This window comes from Uloborus diversus, chromosome 1, assembly GCF_026930045.1.
Source record: "Uloborus diversus isolate 005 chromosome 1, Udiv.v.3.1, whole genome shotgun sequence".
Lineage (NCBI taxonomy): Eukaryota > Metazoa > Arthropoda > Arachnida > Araneae > Uloboridae > Uloborus > Uloborus diversus.
In genome coordinates, this window is record NC_072731.1 from 214,229,092 (window position 1) to 214,255,197 (window position 26,106).

The 26,106-nt window shown below is 31.5% G+C and overlaps 1 protein-coding gene across 1 annotated transcript in view; it reads right to left on the reverse strand.

Annotated features, from left to right (window-relative positions):
• Positions 1 to 26,106, reverse strand: part of LOC129218589 (sodium/hydrogen exchanger 8-like) — a 45,868-nt gene that overhangs the window by 8,517 nt on the left and 11,245 nt on the right. The window contains exons 7-10 of the mRNA XM_054852908.1: positions 16,160 to 16,276; positions 8,687 to 8,769; positions 4,563 to 4,674; positions 1,061 to 1,203 (exon numbers count right to left, since the gene is read on the reverse strand). Of these exons, the coding sequence (XP_054708883.1) occupies positions 1,061 to 1,203; positions 4,563 to 4,674; positions 8,687 to 8,769; positions 16,160 to 16,276 (455 nt within the window). The remainder of the gene's footprint in view (positions 1 to 1,060; positions 1,204 to 4,562; positions 4,675 to 8,686; positions 8,770 to 16,159; positions 16,277 to 26,106) is intronic.

Consider the following 26,106-nt stretch of genomic DNA (forward strand, 5'->3'; position numbering starts at 1 on the left):
CATCCCTTTGATTCTCACTACCTCATATGGAGGAACTCTAATAAAAAATGTCTGACTTCCGCACATTCTCATGTCGGAATGATAAAAATTAAAATTTATTTCACATGCAGCCATACAGAGCAACTTTTATCCACAAGTTCTCTAACTTTAACTGGCCCTACTTATACTTCAATAGGGAGATTGCATCTATTGGTATAAAACTCAAGAAACACTCCCTAACTGAAGTATTTTTAAATCGATTATTTCAGAAAGGGCGTAAGTCCTACAGAAATTCATTGGACTTGCGGCTTTTCTGAAATAATCGATTCAGCCATCCAAAATGAAGAAATCATAATCATAAAAACTATTTGAAAGGAAAATTAACCTAGAAATGATTGTGCTGGGCGTAAATAGTACTTTTAAGTTTCGTTAAAAGTTCATCAATTTTTTACTTGACGACTTTCTAAAAATCTTCTCAAATAATTTTAATGGAATATGAAAATTTTAATCAAATGGCTTAAAGAAAATACCATGTTCAATTGACATTAAATCATCTTTTTCTTGAGACACAAATTTAAATATGTACAAAATTCTTCTTTGATTTAATTAGAAAGCATCGTACACCCCGTTTTCTGTTTTTAAAGTTCTTGTAGCTTACAATTTCGGGAAATTTTATGAATGTCCGATGATTCATGAACAAAGGAAAATTATTTCCTCAGCAAAATATTGTATGTAATAGACGAACGTTTTATAAAATAGACTTTGTTTCTTCTCTGAATAACATCGTAATGAGTTACAATGGTTCTTAACTAAGGCAGAGAGAGGTTATTCATTGCGCATTTATTTTCAATGAATTAAAATTTTGGTTTTGTAAACCCTAGAAACGTAAGTCATTCCCCAAACGCTTAGAAACATTAAACAGAAGAGATTCAGAGAAAAATTTGAGGTATTTGAATTGAAATGGATAGTAAAAAATAGAGTTACTACTTCAAGTTTTAGTAACACCTAATAAATATGTACACTGATTAAAATACAACTTCGTGCTAGTGCAAAACCGTGAAAATGAAAAATATCAACTCACCTTCAACAAAGGCATAGTACTTCCTCCAAACACCAATGTTGTAAATAGTACGATTATTAAAGTTGCAGTGACGATGACATTTCTTTTATTCTCTTCAAATTCAAACCTTAGTGACAAAGCGTACGATACTGCACCTCTTATAGCTGGAAATAGAATAATTTTCAGGCAAAACTGGTTGGTTTCTGCATGAAAGTTCATAGTTTGTAAATTTAATAATTTTAGTTTCGTCATTCATATTAAACATTTACAATAGATTTACTGAATCCATTTGGTTAAATGGCACCGGCAAAATTAAACACATTAAAATTTTAGCTGAAATTTATATTGAAAGAAATTGCAGAAAAGCGACTTTTCCCTCTTACTTATTAAAGTTCTTCAATTACAAGAACGCATACCTTGAATCGATTAATTAGAAAAGTATCTCAAGAAATATTAAAAAGTACGAATGAGCTTTAAAATTTTCATATCGTTCCGTTACTTCCATTCGTAAACTAAATACCACTCCACTCTCAAAAATTAGTTTTCTTTTCACCATAATTTTTTATTTAAATGTAAAATATCATTTATTTCTTCGTTTCTCCAACAGCGCCATATCTTATCAATGTACTGTTCACTAAGACAAAAAGGAATCACTTGTTGATATTTAAAAAATTCAGCTCTTGCTCACATGTGCATTTAAAAATCACTAATCATTCTAAAAAAGTTTAAAAATGACAAAACAGTAATAATAACTACTAAAATATACATTGAATTTTGTGAGAGAATCAATATTTGAGTTTTTTATGAACGAAGGAGGTCGTAAACGAACGATATCACGTTCAGAAATGGGAGGGGGTTGATGAAATTTCGACACTTTTTGAGAAGGAGGATGGAGGGGCTAACAAGAAGTTTATGTGTAGTAAGAAGTATATGTGTGTGTGTAGTAAACACACATTTTGGTTGAAATAAAAAAAATTTGTATGACAATACGTTTATGTAATATTGTGTAACGTATAATAAGGGAAGAGGAGAAGATGGTGCGAAATATGACAGTTTGTGACGAAGGAGAGAATGTGATCAAATATTTTAAGGAAAATACTATTTTTTACAAATAATAATAAGATCGTTTGGAGTTCTAAATTTTCGTGATCAGTGCAAAGTATCACCTTAACCAATTGTGATTTTAAACTTTGTTTCTGCTCAAACTAACAACCTGTCGTTTAAACTCCTGCAAAATACTAATAAGGCTCTCCGCAATACAAGAAACAAATAATTGGTGATTGGACTTGTTGAAGTTTTAACCTTAAAACAGTAATCAAATGTTAAATGGATGCCTCAGTTGCCAAATCGATTAACTCTACTTTTTAAAAAAATCCTCATTTCTGCTTTAATAGTGCTTAACCAATGCTTAGAATGTGAATTTATATTAAACTTTTGGTTTAGTACATTTCTGATCCTGCGATGGCAGAAAATGTAACACGAGGGTCCATTCACTCCTATGAATAACACTATCTTCTTCATCACTTTTCTCGACTTTTTGTTTTATGGAGTTAATCGATTTAGCAAGTGAAGCATCCAAATATTGAACCACATGCTTACTCTTACTTTTTATGCTTTAAGGATATTTGAATAATATATTTGAATTTTAAAACGTTTTGAATCGGAAGTTAATAATTAAAAACTTTTTCCCATCAAAAGCTTATATTTTAATTATAGTTAAGCCATTTGATATAAAAGCGAAAATTTATAACGACGCTTATTATTGAGTTTCACTTTTTAGCCTACTTTCCCAGTAAAAGTCAGAAAAAGAGGAAAAAAGCATGAAAGAAGGCTTAATGCATCTTAAAAATATCGCGAAAAACAAAAAAAAGTAAAAAATAAATAAAGTAATTAAATAAATATCGAAAAATTAAAAATTGGAAAGTAGGGTATTGAGATGGGGAAAAATGTCTGTCGGTCTGTCTGTCTGTCCCCCCCCCCCTAATAACTTTCGAATGAATAGTCCGATTCGAACAAACTTTTTTTTGTTCGAAAGATCTCGGCAAGGACACCTCATTCCCATATTTCACTTTTTGATTTGAACTATTTTTTGTTCAATTTTGAACAGTTGAAGAAAACTTAACATTAGCGCCTACGGATAAATTCAAGGCAATTCCGAACTGTGAGGCGAATTTGCTTCAAACAAACTTTGTAGGAAAAAGTGTTTGATGAAAAACTTGTATATAAAATATCTTTTTGATTTGAACAATTTTCCGTTCAATTTTGAACAGTTCAAATCCCTTAACATTAGCGTCTACGGGGAAACTGAAAGTCAATGTAGATTCCGTACTTGAAGGCGGATTTACTTCAAACAAATTTTGCAGGAAATAGCTCTTGACGCCAAACTCCAGACTTCGACTCCGAGAATTTAGGGGCACTTGACTCCGACTCCGACTCCTGTGCCGTACAATTAATCGGACTCCGACTCCCTGACTTCAACTCTGACTTCGTAGCTTTCGCAAAAATTTATTCACGGAGGACAAATGACTGACTCCGATTCTTAGATATTCGACTCCGACTCCTTTACCCCAAAATGAGATTGACTCCGACCCCGCAGCTATGGTTTTGACAGTGAAATAATTATTGTTGATTTGACTTGTTTTTATTTTTACGCTAAAGTTTTAATTTAGGTTTTCAGTTTTCGGCGAACAAACTCGAAGTCATTTATGTTTCTACATAAAGATATGCGCAGACGATATTTTTTTTTTTTGACAATGAAAATTATTTCTTTAAGTTGACATTTTATTGTTTTTATTTATTTTGGTAAGTGAATTAATTCATTTAAAAAATGGTTTTTGGCAACAGGGGAAAAAGAAACGATTTTTTTTATATATATATATATGATGTATTTACTTTAATGAGCTTATGAATTTTAATTATTATTTTTTCGTTTTGAAAGCTGTTAAAGATTTTTTTAATGGAAAAAAGTGTATTTAGCTGCTTTGTTTAAAAGTTGCTGCTTTTTTTTTTTTTTTTTTTTTTTTCTTTTTTTACGCATCTAATTTTTTTAGATGAGTGAGGAATATATTTTATTCCTAGAAATCAGCTTAAAGTATTTTTTAAAAATATGTTTGAAAAAATTTGCGATTTTAGCTATTTTTGAGAATTTTGATCATGTACTAGAAAGTAGTATGGGTATACGGGAAAGTAGGCTCGTCTAATTCTAGACAGAACTTCGTGTTGCTTTAGATTTGAGTCGATTAATCCTTAAAATTGACATTTCAGCCGAGGCGAGTATTTTACCTGTTATTCCCGCCGATACGAAAATTCAACGTGCTGATAAAATAGCTCAAATACCAAATGATCATTAAGTATTTGTTTCCTTCCTAAAAGTACATGTTCGCTTGCACAGGTCGCACTTGCATGTACAGGTATCTGCGAAAATCTCACACCTGGGTAATGTCGACCTTAATCGAATGAGCCATCTAACTTAGCCAGTTTAACTTAGTTTCGGTTTATAAAATGCATTAAATGCTTTACTTACCACTGAACCACATGATGAACATCATTTCGAATGTTATTTTGTGGTCTCTGCACAAATTGACGCAAAGGCTGAGCGGGAACACTGTTAAAGCTCTTCCCAACATACAAAGAAACTAATAAAAACATTATTTAGCCAAAAAATGTTGGTAATCAGTACAGTCATTTTTCTTACTATGAAAATATATCTACTTCAATATTATTTCATCAGGCATATAGGGAAATATAATAATTTCTTACTGACGAAATCAGCAAGACAACTTTTTAAAAAAATGTCAGTTACAGAATTTTTCGCAGTTTACATGGATTTTCAAAGTTTATCAGCTGATTTGTAGCAAAAATGGTGAGGTTGGTGCATGTAATAACAACCGCTTATTTCTTGAGCACTCCATAAACATAGAAAATTGAAGTAGGAAATTTTTCAATAATTTTTTATAATATTTATTTACACTAATACAGTTAAAGCAGGACCGTATGTGTACAGACATACACATGTAAAGTTATTAAGCAAATATTACAAAAATTTGCATAGATCTTGTAATTTCAATTACAGAATTATTTCAACATGAAATTACAAATTAATTACTTCCCATAGAAGAGAAACGATTGAGTTCCGTACAAAATAACAATAACTATAGTTAGGGCAAATCTAACCTAGCAGCATTGTGAAGGCTACGCAAATCACGATCACAGCAACATAATGCTGCCAGGTGAGATTTGTCCCAACTATTGGAAAAAAAAGTCTTCAAAAGTAAGAATTACAACGCGAAAAAAGTTTTCAATTTTCAATCAAAAAGCAGGTGAACTGAAAAGGCTGTCTATTTGAAGTAAAATAATACTATTTTAAGATGAAATATTTCTCGGATAGGAAACACCCCACCTTACCAGTTAATGGTTAAACATATTTCTAATTTGGAAAAAAGTTTTGCTTTTCACCATGCCTGTCTTGCTCAAAGCTTACAGTTTACTTATGCTTGCTCACAGTCTGCTATATCTCTTACCAGGAAAAAATAAGCGTAAAAACGGGATTTTTTTTTTTTTTTTTTTTGAGCACTCACGATTGCTTATTGCTTTTATTTGACCATCCTTGATGTCCGGTTCCTTTTTCAGAATGGACCAGGGGCCTCTGCAGCGCCGCCGTCCACCGGAGGACGGAGCTGCTCCTCTGGTCCTAGCCTCCACTAGCAGCACTGTCCACCGGAATCCAATCCTCCTAGGCGGTGGCGTCCATGTCCTGCATACACACACTCCTACATACACACACGTCTACACACAAACAAGTCCTTACACACTTACACACACGTAACTGCCCAGGAGGATGGGCAGGCTTGGGAGGACATGAGCCGTTTCTAGAAACAATAGCCTCCAATGAGTAGTGACCTGTCAACTCGTGATTGCGAAAAACATAATTCGAATTCAAAGTGTCCGAATTCAAATTAGATATATATATACACACAGTTATCTTTTTTTTTTTTTTTTTTTTGGAATAAGTAGCAATTTAAAGAACATAGTAAAACATGGTTCTGAAGGCATAAATTAATTGTCCTCATATCCTCGCTGTCCAAATATAAGGTCTTAAAGTCACACGAAATTTCAAGAAAAGTCGTCAAAATTTAGATATTTCTGTGAGTGGTGGACGGCATATTTCATCTGCTTCGCGGATGGATGTCCTGTCATATGCAGACGGTGAAATCGCGTGGATCTTTAATATCTCGCCAAGTCTCTAAATTTGGCTCTTTTTTTTTCCTAATTCGTCAGACTTTGTGACATTATATCTCGATAACAAGGGCACCAGGGCAAATAATGTTAGCCTCAGAAAAAGGTTTAATATGCTCTGTCAATTTTTACCTATTACAACGTTTTCATCGTCTAGTTCCTTGGTTAGATCTGTAGTTTTCTGCTGTTGATTACGAAACGCTTTCCTTTTTACAAAGAATAAAACCGTATACAGGAAATTCGTTCTGAACTCCAGCGAGTCTACTTTTCCATACGTCAACATGGGATTTATAAGATAAATCATCACTCCTTCAGCAAAATTTTATTGCGGTCCTTTCTGGTCGGTTAAAACGTTTCATTCAAAACGCAAGAAAAAGAGTTGTTGCATTTGAGCTGAAAGCTTAATGAGTGTAAAAACATTTCAGTAACTAGTTTTGGCTAAAAAAAATTCAGTCTCATTTTAAACATTGTGTGTTAGTAAAATCTAGCATCAATCTTTATAATATTAATACTCAGTACTTCAATTTAATTAAATTTCCATGAAAATAAATCTCAGAAAAACAGATCCAACACGTTATTGAAAAACAGTATGAAGTATTTTTTCCACGCATGCTCTCGCACATATGACAGCGGTACTTTTTTGTTACGTTGTAAATTTGAACAAGATTAAACACATAAATAACATTTTTATTTAAAGTAGGATTATTCGCACTCGGTTTTCTGGAACATAGTGGTTCTTCCGAATCTCCGACATCAGCGCGATCAAGTACATCTGCCGATCAACAAGTATTTTTTTTTACAAAATACTCCAAATATGTCTTAGCATTGTATGTCGAGAGAAGTTATGTTTTTTTACGATAGTACAACACTGTGTACAACACAAATTAAGTGTGATTACTGAAATAACCATAAAACCTTGTTCTTGATTATGTTCTTGAAAGTTTAATATTCTTACATCTACTATTTTAAAAGCAAAAATTTTAAGAGATAGTTATTTTAAGATTGCAATACGTTTACTACATGTAAAACAATCGACAAATAATGTGGTCGTTTCCAAAATTTTAAAAGTATTTTTTTCTGAAAGAACATGCTTAAAAACATAGGATCCAACTATTTTTTAAATAATGTTTAAGTTTAATATTTAAAAAAAATACTTAAATCGGTGCGCTTTCATTGTTTTCATTTCTTGCCGATGACATCACAAATGATGAAATGCCATTCTGTGTCGCCATTCACAGAGAAAAATACTTAGTTCACATCTTTACCCACCTGTATTGGCAACGATATGGTTGATAGTAAGCATAGAGCGCAATTTTAATTCGCTTCTTGATTATCATAACGTGGAAGCGCGGTACAAAGATGCACCAAAGAACATCATTTGTGACGTCATCAAGACCACGCTTTGTTTGAAAAATCGAACAGTTTAAAAATTAACTAAAAAATAACTGCTGGGAAAATGAAAGATTTTTTTTTTTTTTTTTGCTTATTCTATTAATTTCAGTGACTTAAGGTACTACTTTTGACTGAAGGAAAGAACTCCATTCTTATGTAAAATTTCAGCTATTTAGGTGCCATTTCGTCGATACGGTACTTTTAAATTTTTCAAAAGCAAATAAACTACAAAGATTCCTTAAATTGTAATTTAAAAGATTGTCTAGCACTATACAAGTAATTAAAACATGGAAAAATCGATTGCCATGGGTGAGCGCGTAACCGGCTTTAATTATTTGGATGAAAACATTTGTAGAAAATTGCCGCCTTTGAGTTTTGAACTAAAATCATCATTCAGAGAGGATTTCCAGTTTTTCGTTTAAAAGCAAATTACCTCCACCGCGATCAATTCCATTCTGCAAAAATCATCGTGCCAAATTAAACATTCAAACTGCTGAATAAAACAAAAGTCGTTTGTTCAAAAGAGAAGTTGAAATCAATACGTGTCCCGGTAATAATTCATGTATGAGGCCCAGCGTACAGAATTCAAGCATGAAGCCATTTTGCTGAAGTAAAGCAAAGTTGATGCTAATTGATCAAAGGACTTAACTGTTTACAAATGTGGGAAAACTAATTGCACCTCATGCATAAAACATATATCTTTTCATGGTTTGAAAGAAATGAACGCATAATGCATGATTTCTCAGCTTTTACTATTTATTCACAGAATGTTGGGAGATTCGTCAGTAAAATAGCAGCGTCAGATTTATATATACTCAAAATCAGTTTTAAAACATGAATATTCTTTTCTGTCGCATTTTTTTTTCTTTTTGTCGCCACACTCTAGTTAACATATTACTATCTATGCAAAAATTAAGTGATACGCTATATATTGCCTGGAAATAAATACTTACATTATTAAATTTCGTCTCTAATATTAGGAAAAAAAATAGTAACAGCAATAAATAAATTGGGACTTACAATGCTTGCTATAATAAATCGAATTTCTATATCAAGCTGGAAACTGAATATTGATACTCCCAGGTAGGCAAAAACACAAGTTTCTAGATGGGAAAATATCAAGTGTTATTCAATAAAAGAAAGTTTCTTTTCTAATTCAAATTTTTGAAAACAAAAATTTTAATAATAGTACTTTTTTCTTTTTTTTTTTTTCTTTTTTTTCGGAAAAAAAAGTTAACTCATGTTTTTAGAGAAAGAGAGAGAAAGCATATAACATCTTATTCTCTCTCCCTCTATCTCTAATGGATAAGTAAAATGAAACAGAAGTCGATAACAGTTTCAAAGCATTTATCGTTCACTATTAAAACGATACTTGATTAAAATACGTGCACAAAAATGAAATTGGTGTTAATTACGTCATTATTACGTTCATAGCTTTAATCATAACTGCACAAATACTGTCGGAATTCAGTAAGTACACATTTAACTAAATAGCCGAGTAGAAACCACATGCAAAGGAAGTGTTCCGGATCCATTTCTATTGTATTAGGAAATCATAATCTTCGTGAAAAGTATCTGAAGCGGTTTTGTAAAAGGAAATGTGACGAAAAATGGTATTTAAATTAAGTCGAATATTCATAAAACAAAGCCAAGCGTGCTCTAATTATGTCACTACTAAAAATAGAAAAGTATAGATGCACCATTAAGAAACGGAAAACCCTTAAACCAATGTTCACTTTTAAAGTACATTTTGCCTAACATGCGATGAGAACTTCATAATTTCCTGTTCAACGTCATTCTTTTGATGAACTGTGTTTAAAACTAATGAGCGATTACTTTGTCATGACCAGAGGGAAATTTGTAAGTTTAAGTAACGTGATAATCAATATCGATTAATTTTATCTACATTTATTGTTGCCAAACACATTTGCTAAACTTTGTTCTAAAATTCGCAGATATGTTTATCAGGGTCAAGCATCGATTATCGATAGAAAAACGGAAAAACTACTGAAAAGTCATATATAAAATGAACAAAACATTCTTAAAAATTATTGTTCTAATCTAATGAGATTAAAATATTATTGTATTGTAAAAAGGAAAATAACTATCAAAAACACGTTGACAAAGACTAAGCAAGAGTTTTTAATTTTATTTCACTGAGTTAAGTGTTTTTATAAAATTATAAATTGTATTTAATAGACATTGCAATAACGTATTGACATGCAAGGTTATGAACCTTGTAAACAAGGTATTAGTAGAAGAATAAAAAATAACATGTTTTCCTTTATTGTACCAGCCATTTTTTTTTCCTTTTTTGGGCCGATTGTCCATTTTAAGATTCGGAAATAAAAGCAAAGCCTTTTTAAGTTTGCACGTCGTGAAATGGCATTTGTGGAGCTTAAATTCATCTTTTTCTGGATTCTTATCAGTTAAATTTCTAAAAAATTGAAATACCTTTAAAGTTATTTCCCGGGAGCTTTAATTTTAGCTTACTTAAACAAAATTTCTTTTATTACTTCCTTTTACAAAAAAGGAAGTATTGTATTCGTGAAAAAATTTTCACTCAAAAATCGACCTTAATTTCCATTTTGCTCACCCCCGAATGAATGTTGAGTTTTTTTTTTTTTTTTTTTCGACTCGATCACACGTGGATAAGTGCCTAAGAACTCATAGACACGCGAAATATCCATTTTGACGATTCCCGAGTTAGTTACAACGAGTTTTCTCGTGACGTCTGTATGTACGTATGTATGTATGTGCGTATGTGCGTATGTATGTCGCATTACTCAAGAACGGTATGTCCTAGAAAGTTGAAATTTGGTTCGTAAACTCCTAGTGGGGCGTAGTTGTGCACCTCTTCTTTTGGTTGCATTCGGGTGTTTCAAAGGGGTTCTTTTGCCCTTTTTTTTGGGGGGGGGGGAATCATTGTTAATTTCGATGTAAACTCAAGTGGTGTTACAATTTGGCGGACACTTGGCGATATATCGCCAGTGTTTTGGTCGCCAAGTTTTGTCGCCAACTTGGCGACAAGTTTAGCGATTTTTTTTTTTTTTAATTTGGTTTCAATTTGGCCACTGTTGGTGATATCTAGACAGTAAACTATTGAATCACATTAAAATTACCACTAATGGGAAAATGACATTAAATTGGAGTAAAAGGAAGTCATGTGAGACACACATCCGCTCGTTTTTTATTTAAAGTTTTTACAGAAATTCGCTCTTGTTCACAAAAGTTGTTGGCCGATTATTTTATGAATTATGATCTTATTTTACAGTAATTTTTGTTTCTTCAGGTTTACTGTATTTATTAGTAAGTAAAAAAAAATTCAAATTGCTCTAGAAAGCCTTATTTATGCATAGTTGACTACTTCAAAAAGAAAAATATCCCCGAGTCACCATTTTTCCGTGGTTTGAAAACCTTAGAAAAGTAGACTGCAGCCCAATAAGGCCATGAATGGCATTATTAGGAGTCCGGAGTCTTTATTAAGACAACGAAGAGTCGATGGATGTCATGAACCAGTGAACCATATGCTGCACATGTGTACAAAAATTGTGTGTACTAGGGACCAAAGAACAGAAAATAGGTACGAAATAATAGCGTCACGTTACAATGAACGCCTTTTTCAATGCAAAAGAAATGAACTTATGGATGAAAAGGCATCCGACAAAAAAAAAATAATGAAAGGTCTTGCGTAAAACTTTTTCTTTTTTTTTAAGAGTCATTTGATGAATGTGCAAAAATTGGAGTTAATTGAATCATACATGACTGAGACGCTAGGAGTGAAACTTAGGTTGGCTTTATATGGTGCAGTTACCTTATAATTTTCCATCAACAAAAAGATTAAATAACTAAAATGCAAATCAAAATAGAGTATATTAATAATAATCATCCAAATCAAAAACAATACGATGTCTTTATAAAGTCCTGAACGAAAAGAAAATTTACTTTTAAAATGCTTCATCATTGTACTTTTTTTTTTTTTCAATTTGAGTTTTATTTCTAAGTTTTTTTCCCTAGGTACAATATTAATAAAAGTGGTATAGATGCATAGAGAACTGAAAATGGCGTCTATGGAAGAAAAATCTCACCCGTGAGGATTTTACCTATGGGAGTTTGTCAAAGGCAAACTGCTTGTGACACCAGTCCCCAAAGTTGACACAGAAGAGGAAAGAATAATGAATGTGATATCGGTAAAGACAGACACACTAATACCTGACGTGAAATTGAGTCGCCTAGATGTTCTTAAAGCCACGAAAGGTGCACACAAGCAGTGTCAAATAGGTGAGAATTTGACGAAATAAGAATCAAAATAAACAAGGAAAAAACATACATAAATTCAGAAAAGATATTTTTTTTTTAATTTTCTTTTTTAGTGCCGAACTTTATTAACAGCTTGCATAATCGCTCTTTCTTTTAAGTTAAAATTAAAATTACGTTTTAAATTTAATGTCTCGAACCTGCCAATAAATTAATCACTTACCTGTCGCAAAGTCAGTTCTACAGAGAGGAGTTTTAAATACATTTTTATTCCTGATAATTTTCTTGCAAGCAAAAATAAACTTCATATTCTCTGCAATTTTGTCGCCTTTTAAGTCCACGTGCGATATAAATGAAGTATATTCATTATACGATAAAATCTTTAATCATATTTCGAAGTAAATATTCACTTGTATCACCCCCCTCTCTAATCTCAATTAATGTTGATTACATTTTCTGCACTTCCTTTTGTGCGTATCAGGGGGAAATGGATAAAAAGGTGAATTTTCGAATTTCAAAGCGCCTGGAGTCTGAAAAATTGCCTTTTAGCATCAGTAAATAATCATTGAAATATTAGTCTACTAGAATAGGAGTCCCTTTAGTTTATAAAATGGCCTTAAAAAAGTCCAAAAATGCAAAAATAGACTTTTTTTAAAAACCTTTTTCACAAAATTGGAAATATAAAAAATCTTTTTTAAAAGGTTTGAGGATGTAACTTTTAACTCTAGGTAACGTTGATAACTCCTAAAAGTTTCAATGGGGACGTTTCCAAAATTTTAAAAGTATTATATTCTGAAAGAGTATGCTTTAAAACATAGGATCTGACTATTTTTTAAATAATTTGTTTAAGTTTAATATCTTTAAAAATTTACTTAAATCTGTATACTTTTATTGTTTATACTTCTGAAGATGATATCACAAATGATGAAATGCCATTCAGTGTCGCCATTCACAGAACAAAATATTTAATTGGCATCTTTACTCACGTGTATTGGCAACGATATGGTTGATAGCAAGTGTAGATCGCAACTTTAATTTGCTTCTTGATTATCATAACGTGGAATCGTGGTAGAGAGATGCGCGAAAGCGCATCATTTTTGACGTCATAAAGACCAAGCCTTGTTTGAAAAATTGCACATTTTAAAAAATTAATTTAAGAAATAACTGTTGGGAAAATAAAAGTATTTTCTGGGTCCATGTGTTTTTTTTTTATTATTATTATTTTTTATTTTATCAATTTCAGTGACAAAAAGTACTACTTTTGACTGAAAGAAACAACCCGATTGGTTCGTTTAGTTCAGTCAGTGTTCATTTTGGCGGTACTGAACGCCATTCCCGACCGACCAACTTTAGGATTGACCCACCAGGCAACACGCCATAGTAACTAAATTTCCCGATTTTAGCAAAACAGTGCTCCTGCATCGACCTTTTTTAAGAGCATTTGTGCATAAAAAAAAAGGTTTACGCATACACTACAGCTATTTTCAGCGAGTTTTTAGATGTAATTACAGCTTACACTAAAAACAGGAAAGTGAAAGGTTTTTAACGCATTTTAAAGACTTTTACATTTTTATTTTGCTTCAATAAAAATGAACAATAACAAATTATTAACGAAATAGCAAATTATTTTAACAGCAAAAAAAATTTTTTTTTGTTAATTTGAGATAGGAATTATTGGCTTGTTTTCCAAATGTTACATCCTTATGGTACGAAGCAGAAAAAGACTTTTGTTGGAATCAACAATTTTTGACGAGCGAGGGTGAGGAGGCAAAACCAACGAATAGTGATTCTGATGCAGAAAGCGATAGTGAAACTCCCTTTAAAGCTTTTACAATTTTCAAATGCACATGCCCTGAAAACTAAAATACCTATCTCATGCAATAGGCAGCAAATGACACAGCATTTTCTTCTCACCATAAAGTCGACAGAGAACTATTTAGAGCCAAGCATCAAGGAAACTGTCAAACATCAATTACTCAGTAGTTTAAAATTTCAAATTAAGTAGCGTGTGATACGTAGAGGATTTCTGAATAAAAAGTGTATACACCTTTTAATTATGGATATTTTTGCGCAGTTACTTATTTGGGGTTTCAGATAAGGTAAGTGCAATTTTTTAAATTTATTTTCCCACCCCAATATTGCGAATAACCCCGATTTAACGTATAAAAATTTCGGTCAGGTGAATTCGTTAAATCGGTGTCCGACTGCGTTTGATAATTCCAATTTTTTATGCAGTTGCGTTAAAATCTATAAAGAGGTGCATTTATTCCCTGATCGGTTTTTTAAAATATTAAAAGATTTATAAATTATCCAATTGAAATAAAAACACAACTACCAAATAGCGAAAATTTGTGAAAAAAAGAAAAACAAATACTTACTTTAAAATTTGGGCTAGCACAAATAAATTCAGTAACCAAATTTAAAAGCGTAAACCCTTGAGCAATATATTGAAGTTAAGAAAACCAGTTAATTGAATTGAACAAAAAAAGCTTCACCAAGATGTTTTAAAAAGATAGATGCAATTACTTTAAAAAATTGAAATAGATGCTTTATTTAGATTCTATTTTTCATGCAGTCTTTGCTAAAGACACGGAGTTTTTTCTATTTGTTCTAGGTTAACAAAAACATAAGTTCGGATCCAGTCCTTATTAATATTCTACAACTACAATGGGTATAAAGAACTGCAATTTGAATTCATATTTTGGTGTTTACTCCTTCTTTTTAATATTATTATGAAGAAAAATTTTGATTTAACCATTCTTCTAAAGAACAGTTTGCACACTGGGGAAAATATATCATCATCGAATGCAGAAAGTTTTGTCATGTCTGAAAAATCTGCTACTTCTAAAGAATACGAATAGAAATAAATTTCAATTCAAGACACTCTTTTTTTTTTTTTTTTTAACTTTCATTTAATTTCCCTATTTTTTGCTGTGTGTTGCGGAGAAATAATTTTTAAAAGCAAATATCTCAAAAGTTTACATAGTGGCATCCTTTCATCTTATGCTAATTTGATATCGTTGAATTAGCTAGAATGCTAGTCGCTGCTCTAACACAAACGTGCTATAAATAATCTTTGCGGACGAACAAAACCGTGGGTTTAGAATACGGTATAAAATACATTTGAGCATATTTTACTTTGAGATTGTCATAAACTCGTTGTAAGATAATACGTGAGGTAATTTTTTAAATCGAATTTCTTTGTTATGCAACTTTCTCTTCGTTTCATAATACATTAGTTTTATCTCTGTATGTGCAGTGGATGATTTACATATTTGAGGCAATGAGAAGCAAAGGGATGTAAGTGGACATTTTCAAGTGTTAAGTAAAACGCGTTTAAAGATACAGTGCCGGCCAAATTATTGGATTAAAGAGGTTTTTTTTTTTTTTTTGTACACTACTTGTACTAAAATACTATTTATTTTACTGTTAAAGTAGAGTACATACTGTACACTGATTATTACTTTATTTTAGCAAAATTTAATGTTTGCAGGTGGCAGCACTGTCTGCTTTGTTTATGTTCTTTGTTTATCTACTTACCAGGAACATAACCTCAATCAGCTTAAACAGTTCACTAGTTCTTATTATTAGTGTGTTCTGTTATATTTAATGTTAGTTTTAGGTAATTAGTGAGTATGTGTGTATGTGAGTATATATAATAGTGAGTATAAACAATTTTTTACCTCCTTTTTTGAAAAAGTGAAGAAATGGTGTAAACCTTGTGAAAAGTATGCCAAAAAGACCTAAAATGCTCATCAAGAACAAGGGAATGCATACTAAATATTAGATAGTTATTTCACTGTTCGTTAATGTGTCTATAGTTATGTAATCAATAAAGAATTTGCTTTTAAAACAAACTTAGACTAATAATTTGACAAGCACTGTATGACGGGTGCGAATTTCTTCTCCGTCTACAAGTCCATTCCATTTCATTTGTAGAAGCAAGAAACCCAACGAGTAGGTTCCTATCGCAATTCTTGATTGCGAAATACGTAATTTGAGTTCAAGACGTTAAAATTCAAATGAATGCCAGGTACTAGATGCTGGATGTTTTTTTTTTTTCGTTAATGACGGCTAATATTTTTTAGGAGTTCATTTTTGTCATTTTAATTTTCATGAAAGATACGTTCTTGCGATCTTAAATTTTGAAAATAGCTAAATCTTTGAAATTTCGAAAACGAGAGGAAGTGAACGAACAGAATGATTCTAACATAAGTCACAAAAGGACTTACTCACCTGCTATAAAAGAGATGCTCCTCAAGGTGACTTGAATAATTTGCTGCACTAATCGAGATAAGTTGAAATGAGTGTAATGTGACATTACAAGGCCATTGAATAAAATTGCTATAATTCCTAAAATAAATTAAGAAGAAAAAAATCGTTTACATTTTTTAAAAGAGTTTTCGCTACTTTTTATTTTATGATATACACTCTGTCCCTAAAAATTATGTACCCCGAAGGAAACGTACTACAATTACGAAACTTAACCTCTATACAGTGTATGAGGAGATGCGCAAATGATTACAAATTCTAAATAAAAGATCGTTTTGTTTAGAAGTTATGCCATGAAAAGGACTTAAAATTAGTAAGTTGTATTGTCACCTTTGACAGCTATACAAGCCGAAACACATCGTGGCAGGCAGGTCACCCATGGCACCTGCAAAAGAGCACATGTAATAATCTTCGCAACTGGGCAATTTATTCTCCAGCATTCCTGGACGGCTGCAGTTGCCGTCCAATCATGTCTTAAAAAATGTTGTATTTGCGAGTGGTCAGGTGACCTGGAAGGGCATGGGAGTACGCCATATCCTAGAAGACATTGTTGTCAGAGTCGCACAGTATGTGGACAAGCGTTGTTTTGCTGATAAATGGTATTTGAGTGACTTGATACCGTAGGCAATACTATCTGTGTGAAAAGGCCGTTTGTCGTAACTGAAAACTGTCACAGTGCCTTGAAAGATGACTAAAAAAGATAGTATGTCCCAACAAATCACTCTTCACGCTGTCACGCCTTGTGTAATCACCGCATGCAGCTCGACAAGAAGCTTAGGATCTGACCGCTGACAAAGACGTCTCTACGCATCTGTGTAGGTCATTAGCACTCAGACTGAATCTTCATTCATTGCCAAAAATCACTCGCTTCCAGTCGTCCACATTTAAGCTTTCCCGAGCTCGGTAAGAAACCGATAAACACTGTTTATGATGTAGAGTCGATGAAAGTCATCTAAATGAACGTTTTGCATACCAGTGTCGACCAATCAGTTAGCCTTGATACAACCGGATGCTCGAAAAATGGTAAATGGCTTCGACTAAATACTAGCAACAATACTGGTGCGGAAGTGACCGCTCTTATGATTGCACAATCCACGTGTTCATTTGTGCTCTTCGCGCAGTCTGACCCTCAGCGACGGTAGACCAATCCTTCCGTGATACACTGTGGACGACACCGAGAAACAACCATATAGCTCTGATTGACTTGTCGGCCAATACATTTGTCTAACTAACCTACTTTTCTGACGCCTTGGGTTAAGACTAGGGTTTGCAATACCGGACCAAATATGTAATACTGGTATTCGGTATTTTTAAAACGTAATACCGGTATACCGGTTTTATTACCAATATTAGGTATTTATCAATAAATGAACAAAAAAATATCTAAAAATATGTCCCAGTTGAGTACAGTTCTTTCCTCAATGTAAATTTGTTAAGTGCTCTATAATTTCTAAGAGTTATCTCGACAAGTATACTGCTAAATAGCGAGAGAGAACAGCACTCCCAATACCGGTGACAGCAAATAAGCATTTGTTATACTAAAAAGGAAAGGTTTTCCTCAAAATCAGTACGTGGATCATTTCACGTCAAATCGGCTAATGCCATGTGCGGTCATGTCTCCGATTTTGTCCATCATTGTTTAACAAATAGATATCTACGAGAAAAGCCTTGTCCATTATTGTTTTACAAATAGATATCTATGAAGAAAGCCTAAATTAATTTTTTTTAGATTTTTTGAATAAAAAATTACGTTTTGGGGAAGTTTTTCAAAAATTAGATTTTTGATCATTTTTCACCGTTTTGGCATGAATTTAGAAAATCTCCGTAATTTCTTTATTTTTCAACCAATTAAGCTGAATTTTGTATCAATTTCAAGCTAATACAGCTATTTTATAGAAGCTACTTTCAAGTGTGAATGACAGAAAGTATTCGGTGAATAGTTGGGTGTTGCCACTCTTTATCTAAAATTCGGTTTTTTATTTTTTCAATAGTGAGGAAAAATAAGTCATATACCCAGAGTACCTACTATGATCTGCATCATTTCTTTTTTTTTTTTTTTGTAACATATTTAAATCATTCTCTTGCTATGTAGAAAAAAATAGAAGGATGTTTTTTGTTGTTTTGAAATTTAAAAAAATAAAGTTTGTTTTTCAGAAAATACAAATTTTCTATTACTTTAAATCCCTTTTAAGCTTAAAAAAGGTCAAACACTTTTCAGAACAATTAATAGTGAACTGTCAAAGGATAAAATATTATTTGTGTTATTGTTAACCACTAAAGAATTATTCAATTTGGGAAAAAAATGTGCAAAAACCTCCGTTTCAGACTTTACAAAAAAAAAACTTTTTATTGAAAGTGTTCTAAATATTAGGAACAATAATTTGAAGAATAGAGTAAAAATATATTTCTAATGGCATTATTTTGCTTTTTTTTCGACAGTAAAAAATAAATAATAATAATAATAATAATTACTATTGAAAAGTATTTATAGCCTAAACTTGTTTGGATTACGTAACACCTGACAATGATCTTCCGCTCTTACAGTACTCATGCAATACGCATAATTCATCTCATTTGCTTTAAAAGTGAATTGACACATAGCTTTCTTCGATCATAAAATGTGAAATTTTCTTTTAAAAATCTACTATCTCCTTTGTATCAAAAGATGAGAAAATCAGAATTTCTATCAGTAAGTTTTAAAGAGATTTTAAAATATACTTCAATCAGGAAAAATAATCTTCTTCAGAGAAATCTAGAGTTGTGCTGCATGAGTACTGTAAGTGTGGAAGATCATTGTCAGGTGTAACGTAATCCAAACAAGTTTATGCTGTGAAAACTTTCCAATAGCAATTTTTTTCCTTTTTTGGCGTCGAAAAAAATGCAAAATAATGCCATTAGAAATTTTTTTACACCATTGTTCAAATTATTATTCCTATTATTTAGTACACATCAAATCAAAAGTGCTTTTTTTTCTGTGAAGTTTGAAACGGAGGTTTTTGCGCAATTCTTTTCCAAAGTGAGCAGTTTTTTAGCGATTAACTATTGATACAAATCAAGTTTTATCCCTTAACAGTTCAAAATCAGTTGTTCTGAAAAGTTTTTGGTCTTTTTTAAGCTTAAAAGGGATTTAAAGTAATAGAAAACTTGTATTTTCTGCAAAACAAACTTGTTTTTTTATTGTAAACAACAAAAAACACTCTTCTACCTTTTTCTACATAGCACGAGAATGATTTAAATATGCCACAGAAAAACAACTGATGCAGATCATTGTAGGTACTCTGGAGGTATGACTTATTTAATCTTCCAATTGAAAAAGCATAAAAACTTACTTTAGATAAAGAGTGGCAACACCCAACTGTTCACAGACTACTTCCCGTCGTTCACACTGAAAGAGAAAAGTATTAGCTTGAAATTGTTACCTAGATTCAGCTTAATTGGTTGAAAAATAAAGAAATTAGAGCGATTTTCAAAATTCCTGCCAAAACGTTCACTCCAAAAAATGATCAAAAATCGAATTTTTGGAAAAAATTCTCCAAAGCGTAATTTTCATTCAAAAAATCAAAAAAAAAATTCGAGCTTTTCTCATAGATATCTATTCATCAGAAAATAACGGACAAAATCAGAGACATGACGGCACGGCCGACTATTTAATTTAAGCGATTTGACGTGGAATAATCCTACTGTTGAGTCAAATATAAAAAATATATACATATCATAAAATCTTGTTACAATTGATAGTTGGAATAAATTATTCTTAGGACAAATACATTCGTTATTGCACTTGAAATTAACTTTTACAAAAGGGCAAGTGAGCAATCAAGGATATTTAAAAAATAAAAACATGATGCAAAAAACGCAAGAAAAACTTTTATCGACTGATATCCTATTAATTTGTGCTTTTGAAGCCACATTTTTACATCAATAGATTGATTTTGGTACTGTCTCATTGAAAAAGATATGCACCTTTGAAATAATAATAGATATTTAATAAGTTCAATTGAAAACTCTTTAACTGAAAGATATTTATTACTTTCAGCTAAAACGAAAAATACCGTTATTTCACCTTTAGTAAATACCGGTGTTACGAAATTGCAAAACAGCTCGAAATACCGGAATTTGGTATACCGGTATACCGGAATTGAAATCACTAGTAAGGACCATACGCTCCTTTCTCAAGCTCGACAAATGTCTGTATTGCCGCAGCGCCGGTTCAGTCTTAGAGGCATCTCTATAGTCACAATACCGTCCACCCAAGTGAACAGATCCGTTTGAATAACTTTACGGCACGAGAAATCAAAATTTGAAACTCCCCTATCGGCGCTCTTATGTGCGCATAGCGCGTTTACCCATGTTTCATTGGCGTCTAAATTTAAATAATTTGCATACCTCTTACTAGACAACATTCTTGCCAAATTTTGTGGTTGTGGCTTGATTTCTTCTGGGTACATGTATTTTTTGTGAGTGTGTATTTATCTTCAAGTTGCGTTATGAGATTTGTTTTTTAATTATTGCTGTATGAGCATCATCAATTTCCAAAAGTTTTTGGTATTTATTTCATACAATGAATGAATAACAGAAAAAGACTTATACTGTTCCAGGAAAAAAATAATGTTTGCATGTCAAATGTTTATGTGTCGGAAATATAGTTTAGAAAAAACAATGTCTGGAATTCTAAAACTTTTCTAGAAAACATAATACACTTTTTAATATATTTGTGTTGATTTGATGTAACCAAAACTATGTTACTTCAGTAACTTAATACATTTAAAAACTTTTATGACGAACAACATAAAACAAATTACTTTTGAAAACAGCTTGATAGCACAAAGGACTGTTTCTAAACTTATGCCGAGCAAAAAAAGAAAAATTTAAGCAAGCATCTAAAATATTTAAATCAAAAACTTTCAGAAGAAATTTCCTATGAATTTTAAAATAAAAGTCATTTGCTTGCTAAAAATATATATGAGTAAACGAGTATCCTTCGAGTTCACTCTTCCGAAAACTTAATCTCTAACAGAAGGTTTAAACTGAATTGTCGTAAATTCCATAACAGAAGTACCAAGAATATCTAAGGTAACATGTTAAAAAAAAATTTCATTTCTTTATTTTTCAAAAAAGTTTATCACTTTTCAGAGCAAAAATACTGTAGAATTTTTGAGATGTTTTAAGGAACTATTTCTTTACTTCATAAAATGTTTTTTTAGTCTCTTGGATTGTTCACATGTTTCCATATAAAAGGGCGCGTATGAACAGGATTAAAAAATAGGACATTCATCGTATTTTAAGGAAGGAATATCTTCAATTTAAAGCCTATACTTATGTAATCACGGGACGTAGGAGCGTTCCGGCCACCAAGAAATAAAATGCCAAAGCAAAACCAAATATCGATCGTCGAGAAAGACAAAAGAAAATAAACAAGCGACTAAGGACAGTTTACGCGACAGAACAAGTTGGGTTTTACACCCCCTCTGTATCTCAGCCCTATGTGAACCACCGGAGTTGATTTTTTGCCATACTCAAAATCTAGTGGTCCCTGATGACGCATACCAAAATACATTCCCAATTTTCATATAAAGAAGACTAATGGAATTATATAGATCACTTGATAAAACAAAGATATTGTCCCCACTCAAACAGAAAACGGCTCATTCCTCTAAAAGGTTTGCAAAGAGAGGTAGGACTGGTACTGCCATCACTTAAAAATTGTTAAAGTTTTATTCTTCAAGTATCTTTGTAAAACATACCACGTTCCCATGTGACCCTTTCTCCAACTTCAAACTTTCCTTACAAAGAAATTGATTTCTAATTAATAATATCAACACCGCAAATAACTCGTGTCCTACTCATTGGAAATATTTTACAGAGTTTTAAAATAATTTAAAACTCGGAAAAATACAACAATTTTTTCTATTTTGTGTTATTAGAATACTAACTTAAAAATCAAGATAATTACAAAAGAAAAAAATTAATTTGAGTTTTTAAACTGGATTTTGCTGCACTTTGACCCTATATTTAGAGCTTAACTTAATGATGAATATTGTTCGAATTCCTTTAAGGGTGAGAAATTTTATGCTGCACAAACAAGCAGACGTTCCTATTTTTTAGTAAAAATATGATAAATAGCAGCATTTTTTAGTTTTGCGTTTTTAGTTTTTAAATCACACATACCATTTTCCTGGAAAAATATGCCTCTTTTGGTAAATAAAGAAGTATTTTTTTAACTATCAAAACGCCTTAGAAGTTTGAATAAGTTTTTATTTGATACGAATTTCTGCTTTCAATATTTACTTAATAAGTTAAACATTCAAATATAGTGAAGCCTCTTCTGCTGAAAGGCAATACCGGATTTATATCATGTCAAGTTTGCCCTTGCGGCTTATTCGACTCGCTTTTGGTGTCGAATAAAAAAAATTAGACAAATTTTCGGCTCTTTATTTCAAATGACCTTCGAGTTTACCGAAAAAAAACAACGTTTTTTTAGTTTTAATCTGTTTTCCATTAATGAATGGTGATTTTTTTTCCCTTATTCTTTGGTATAAAATACATGAAACAATATTATGTTCATAATTTTAAAACGAAAATCCGACTTTTGGCAACGGAAATAAAATTTAAATATTTTTTTCAATGCTTTTCAGGAAAGTGTCACTCAACAAATTTTGTCAGAAAATGTCTTTTATATTCCTTTACATTTAGGATTTATATTTCTATAATTTTTTGAACTGGTGGAACAATACTAAAAAAAATTTATAAAGTGTTTTCTTTTTCATAATTTTGTGTTTAAATAAATTTCATTTTTATTGCTAAACAATTTATAAAAAATGAATTTTTTTAAGAAAAATATAATCTTAACAAAGGAAAAATATTAAGAAAACCATTAAAATCTAAGCAGATCCTACATAAAGTTATTAGGATTTGATAGAAACGAATGAGTTCAATGGATGCAATTAGTTTTTGCAAATAAATGTCCATCTCGTGTTATTGCATTCAGATGGTTTATATAATTTTTCGTAGGTCACAATAGTAATAACTTTATGCAGAATGTGTTTAGTTTTTTGTGGTTTTCTTTGTGTTTTTCCTCTGGTAAGAGAAAATTTTCCTTAAAAAATTTATTTCTTATGATTTTTTTAGCAATAAATAAGATTTAAACTTGTTTAAACGCAAAATGATGAAAACAAAATACTTTTCAATTTTTGTCGCATTGTTCCACCAATTCAAAAAAAAAAAATCTGAATGTAGAGGAGTATATAAAAGACATTTTCTGACAACATTTGGTGAGTGACCCTCTCCAGAGAAGCATTGAAAAAAAAATTAAATTTTATATCCGTCGCCAAAAATCGACATCTTGTTTTAAAATTATGACCATAATATTTTTTGATGTATTTTATTCTTAAAAAAAGAAAAAAAATCACTATTCATTAATTTTAAATTTCACTATGAAAAAAAATTAACATCGGAAAAGCAGTCTTTCTTCCTTCTTCTTTTTTGAAAAACTCGAAGGTCGTTAGAGATAAAGAGCTGAAAACTTGACTTTTTTTTTATTATTATTATTCGACACCAAAATGATCCCCCATGTGCGAGTCCAAAAAGCTGCAAGAGCAGATTTGACATATAAACCCGGCTATAGCCTTTCCCTCTAACAAATAAAGATTCCAATAAAAGATTTTAAAGAAAAAAGGGGATATCATTAATGCATATAAATATTCGTAATAATATAAGAACTGATATGAGTAATACCAATAACATTTGTAACACGTTAGAAAACTAAAACTGCGCATGTGAAAAGCTGAGTAACAAGCAAAGAATATCCTCTGAAAGTCGCATAAACACATTTTCCCAAATTTGCATTTCTCCGTAAGTTTCGTGTAAAAACTTTTTCAAGGAGAATAGTGTATAATAAATGTATTGTTTCTATTGTTATGTTGTTCTGTGCATATATTTTTCCTTATATTACTTTTATACATATATAATGCTTTTTCAATCATATAAAAGTTTAATTTAGGACCCCAAAAGTTTCAGTTTAAAGTATATCTAAAGTTCCTGCGAATGATGCATCAGGCTCAACATTTTGCGCGAGATTTCCGCCGAATTAGTGTAAATTGCGAGAATTTTAGATTTAAAATGTAATCTGAAGAAATTGTGCACAATTTCTGCAAAAGTCTATCTTGAGTTGGAAGATATTTAGAAAATCTGCAGATTTTCTGCAGAAATTCTACAGAAATCTGTAGAATTTCTGCGGAAAGTTTGAGGTTTCCTCTCACATTTGAACGGAATTGTTCTGCAGCCCAGGCACCTGTTATGCGACGTACGTCGCAAATTTAGGAGTATTTTGCTTTGGGGTAGCAATAAAATCTTACTCTAAACAGCAAATAAATACAAAATGTTACTCCAAGAAGTATTTTATTAGTTAAGGAAAACGTATAACTTTTGAGTTGATCTCCATCAATGGGAATTACAAAATAATTTTTAAATTTTGAAAAAACGATGAAAACGAGATAACCTATTAATTTTCTAATATAGTTATATACATCAAAAAATGTTCGTCTTTTCCCTCAAATGGTAGAAGCAAAAGGCAATTCTTACCTTATACATTGACGTATTCCCATGGTTTGCCAATGTACCGATTATTAAAGTATATTTTTCCTTATGCTTATACAGTAAGAAGGGGTTTTTTTTCTCTACAACACGGGTTTTCAGTTTGATGATATATAGAAAAAGAATGAGGACAACATCTGCCTATCCTACACTTCAATTTCCCTGAGGTGCTGTTCTCAAGATACTTTTGTTTCAATGAATCGATACCGAAGCTCGCAACTTAGGACATACTGTTCATCTATTGGGAATTACACTTCAAATATAGTAATAAATCTAAGTTCCTTCTGATTTCGATCGTGTCGCACACTTCTCTAATGCTTAGGATATATCGAGAACAAGAAAATCCAATCAGTAATGTCGCAAATTATGATTTTGGACTTCGCTTTTGGCAACACTTCGGGCAGTGAATCTATATTCAGATGTCAAAAGTTCTGTAAACTGATTTTGGTTTCAACTGAATTCAATAATTTTTCAAAGAATAAAATGTATTTCTATCGCTCAGACTTTGAGCTTTGTAGGAAATATTTAATTGGCTGAATTAAAGGTATATTAATAGCGCATAACATATTTTTTCTAAATATTATTTTGAAATATTTCAATTGATTATAGCTTGGAGATGTAAAACTCATATAAGTTATAGAAAATATGTAATTAATACATGTATAATCCATACTGAAAGAGTTACTATCTAATAATATCCCAAATCAACAAATAATTTTGCCCAACAACAAAGTTCTGTCTTCATCTCTTTAAGCAAATGTTGAGGAAGGGTTTTTTAACAATTCTGACAAGATAACGTTCTACTAAAATAAAGCCTTCAAGTACATTTGTTTTGAAAGTTAATTTCGGATATTGCTAGCTGATAAAACTTTTACCACCTGGAATCCCGAGTTTCTCTGCAATAGATGAATTCCACATTTGTTGTTTATTGTAAATTATCGTAGATGATTGCTATTTAAGTAAAGAAAGTTTGTTACGCTAAGTTTTTATTGATGCCAGAGCATATGATTGGCGAATTATTATTTATTACATTCGCCAAGCACGCCAAAAAGTCAGAAGGATTAATAGAAACTTAAAAAACTGATTCACTATGCTCGATCGTGTCGTTGTTGATTTTTTTTTTCTTTCACTCAAATGAGCATGTTTAGATAAGCATCACTCTTCATTCCATTTTCCCTACACTTTTAAATTATGGAATATAGGGTCTGGTGGGGGAAAGTGGTCAATGGGGTAAAGTGGTCATACGTCAAATAAATGGCTATGGCTTGGAAATAAATGTTCGAATGAATCTGAAAATTTTATTTTCGAGTAGGACAGTT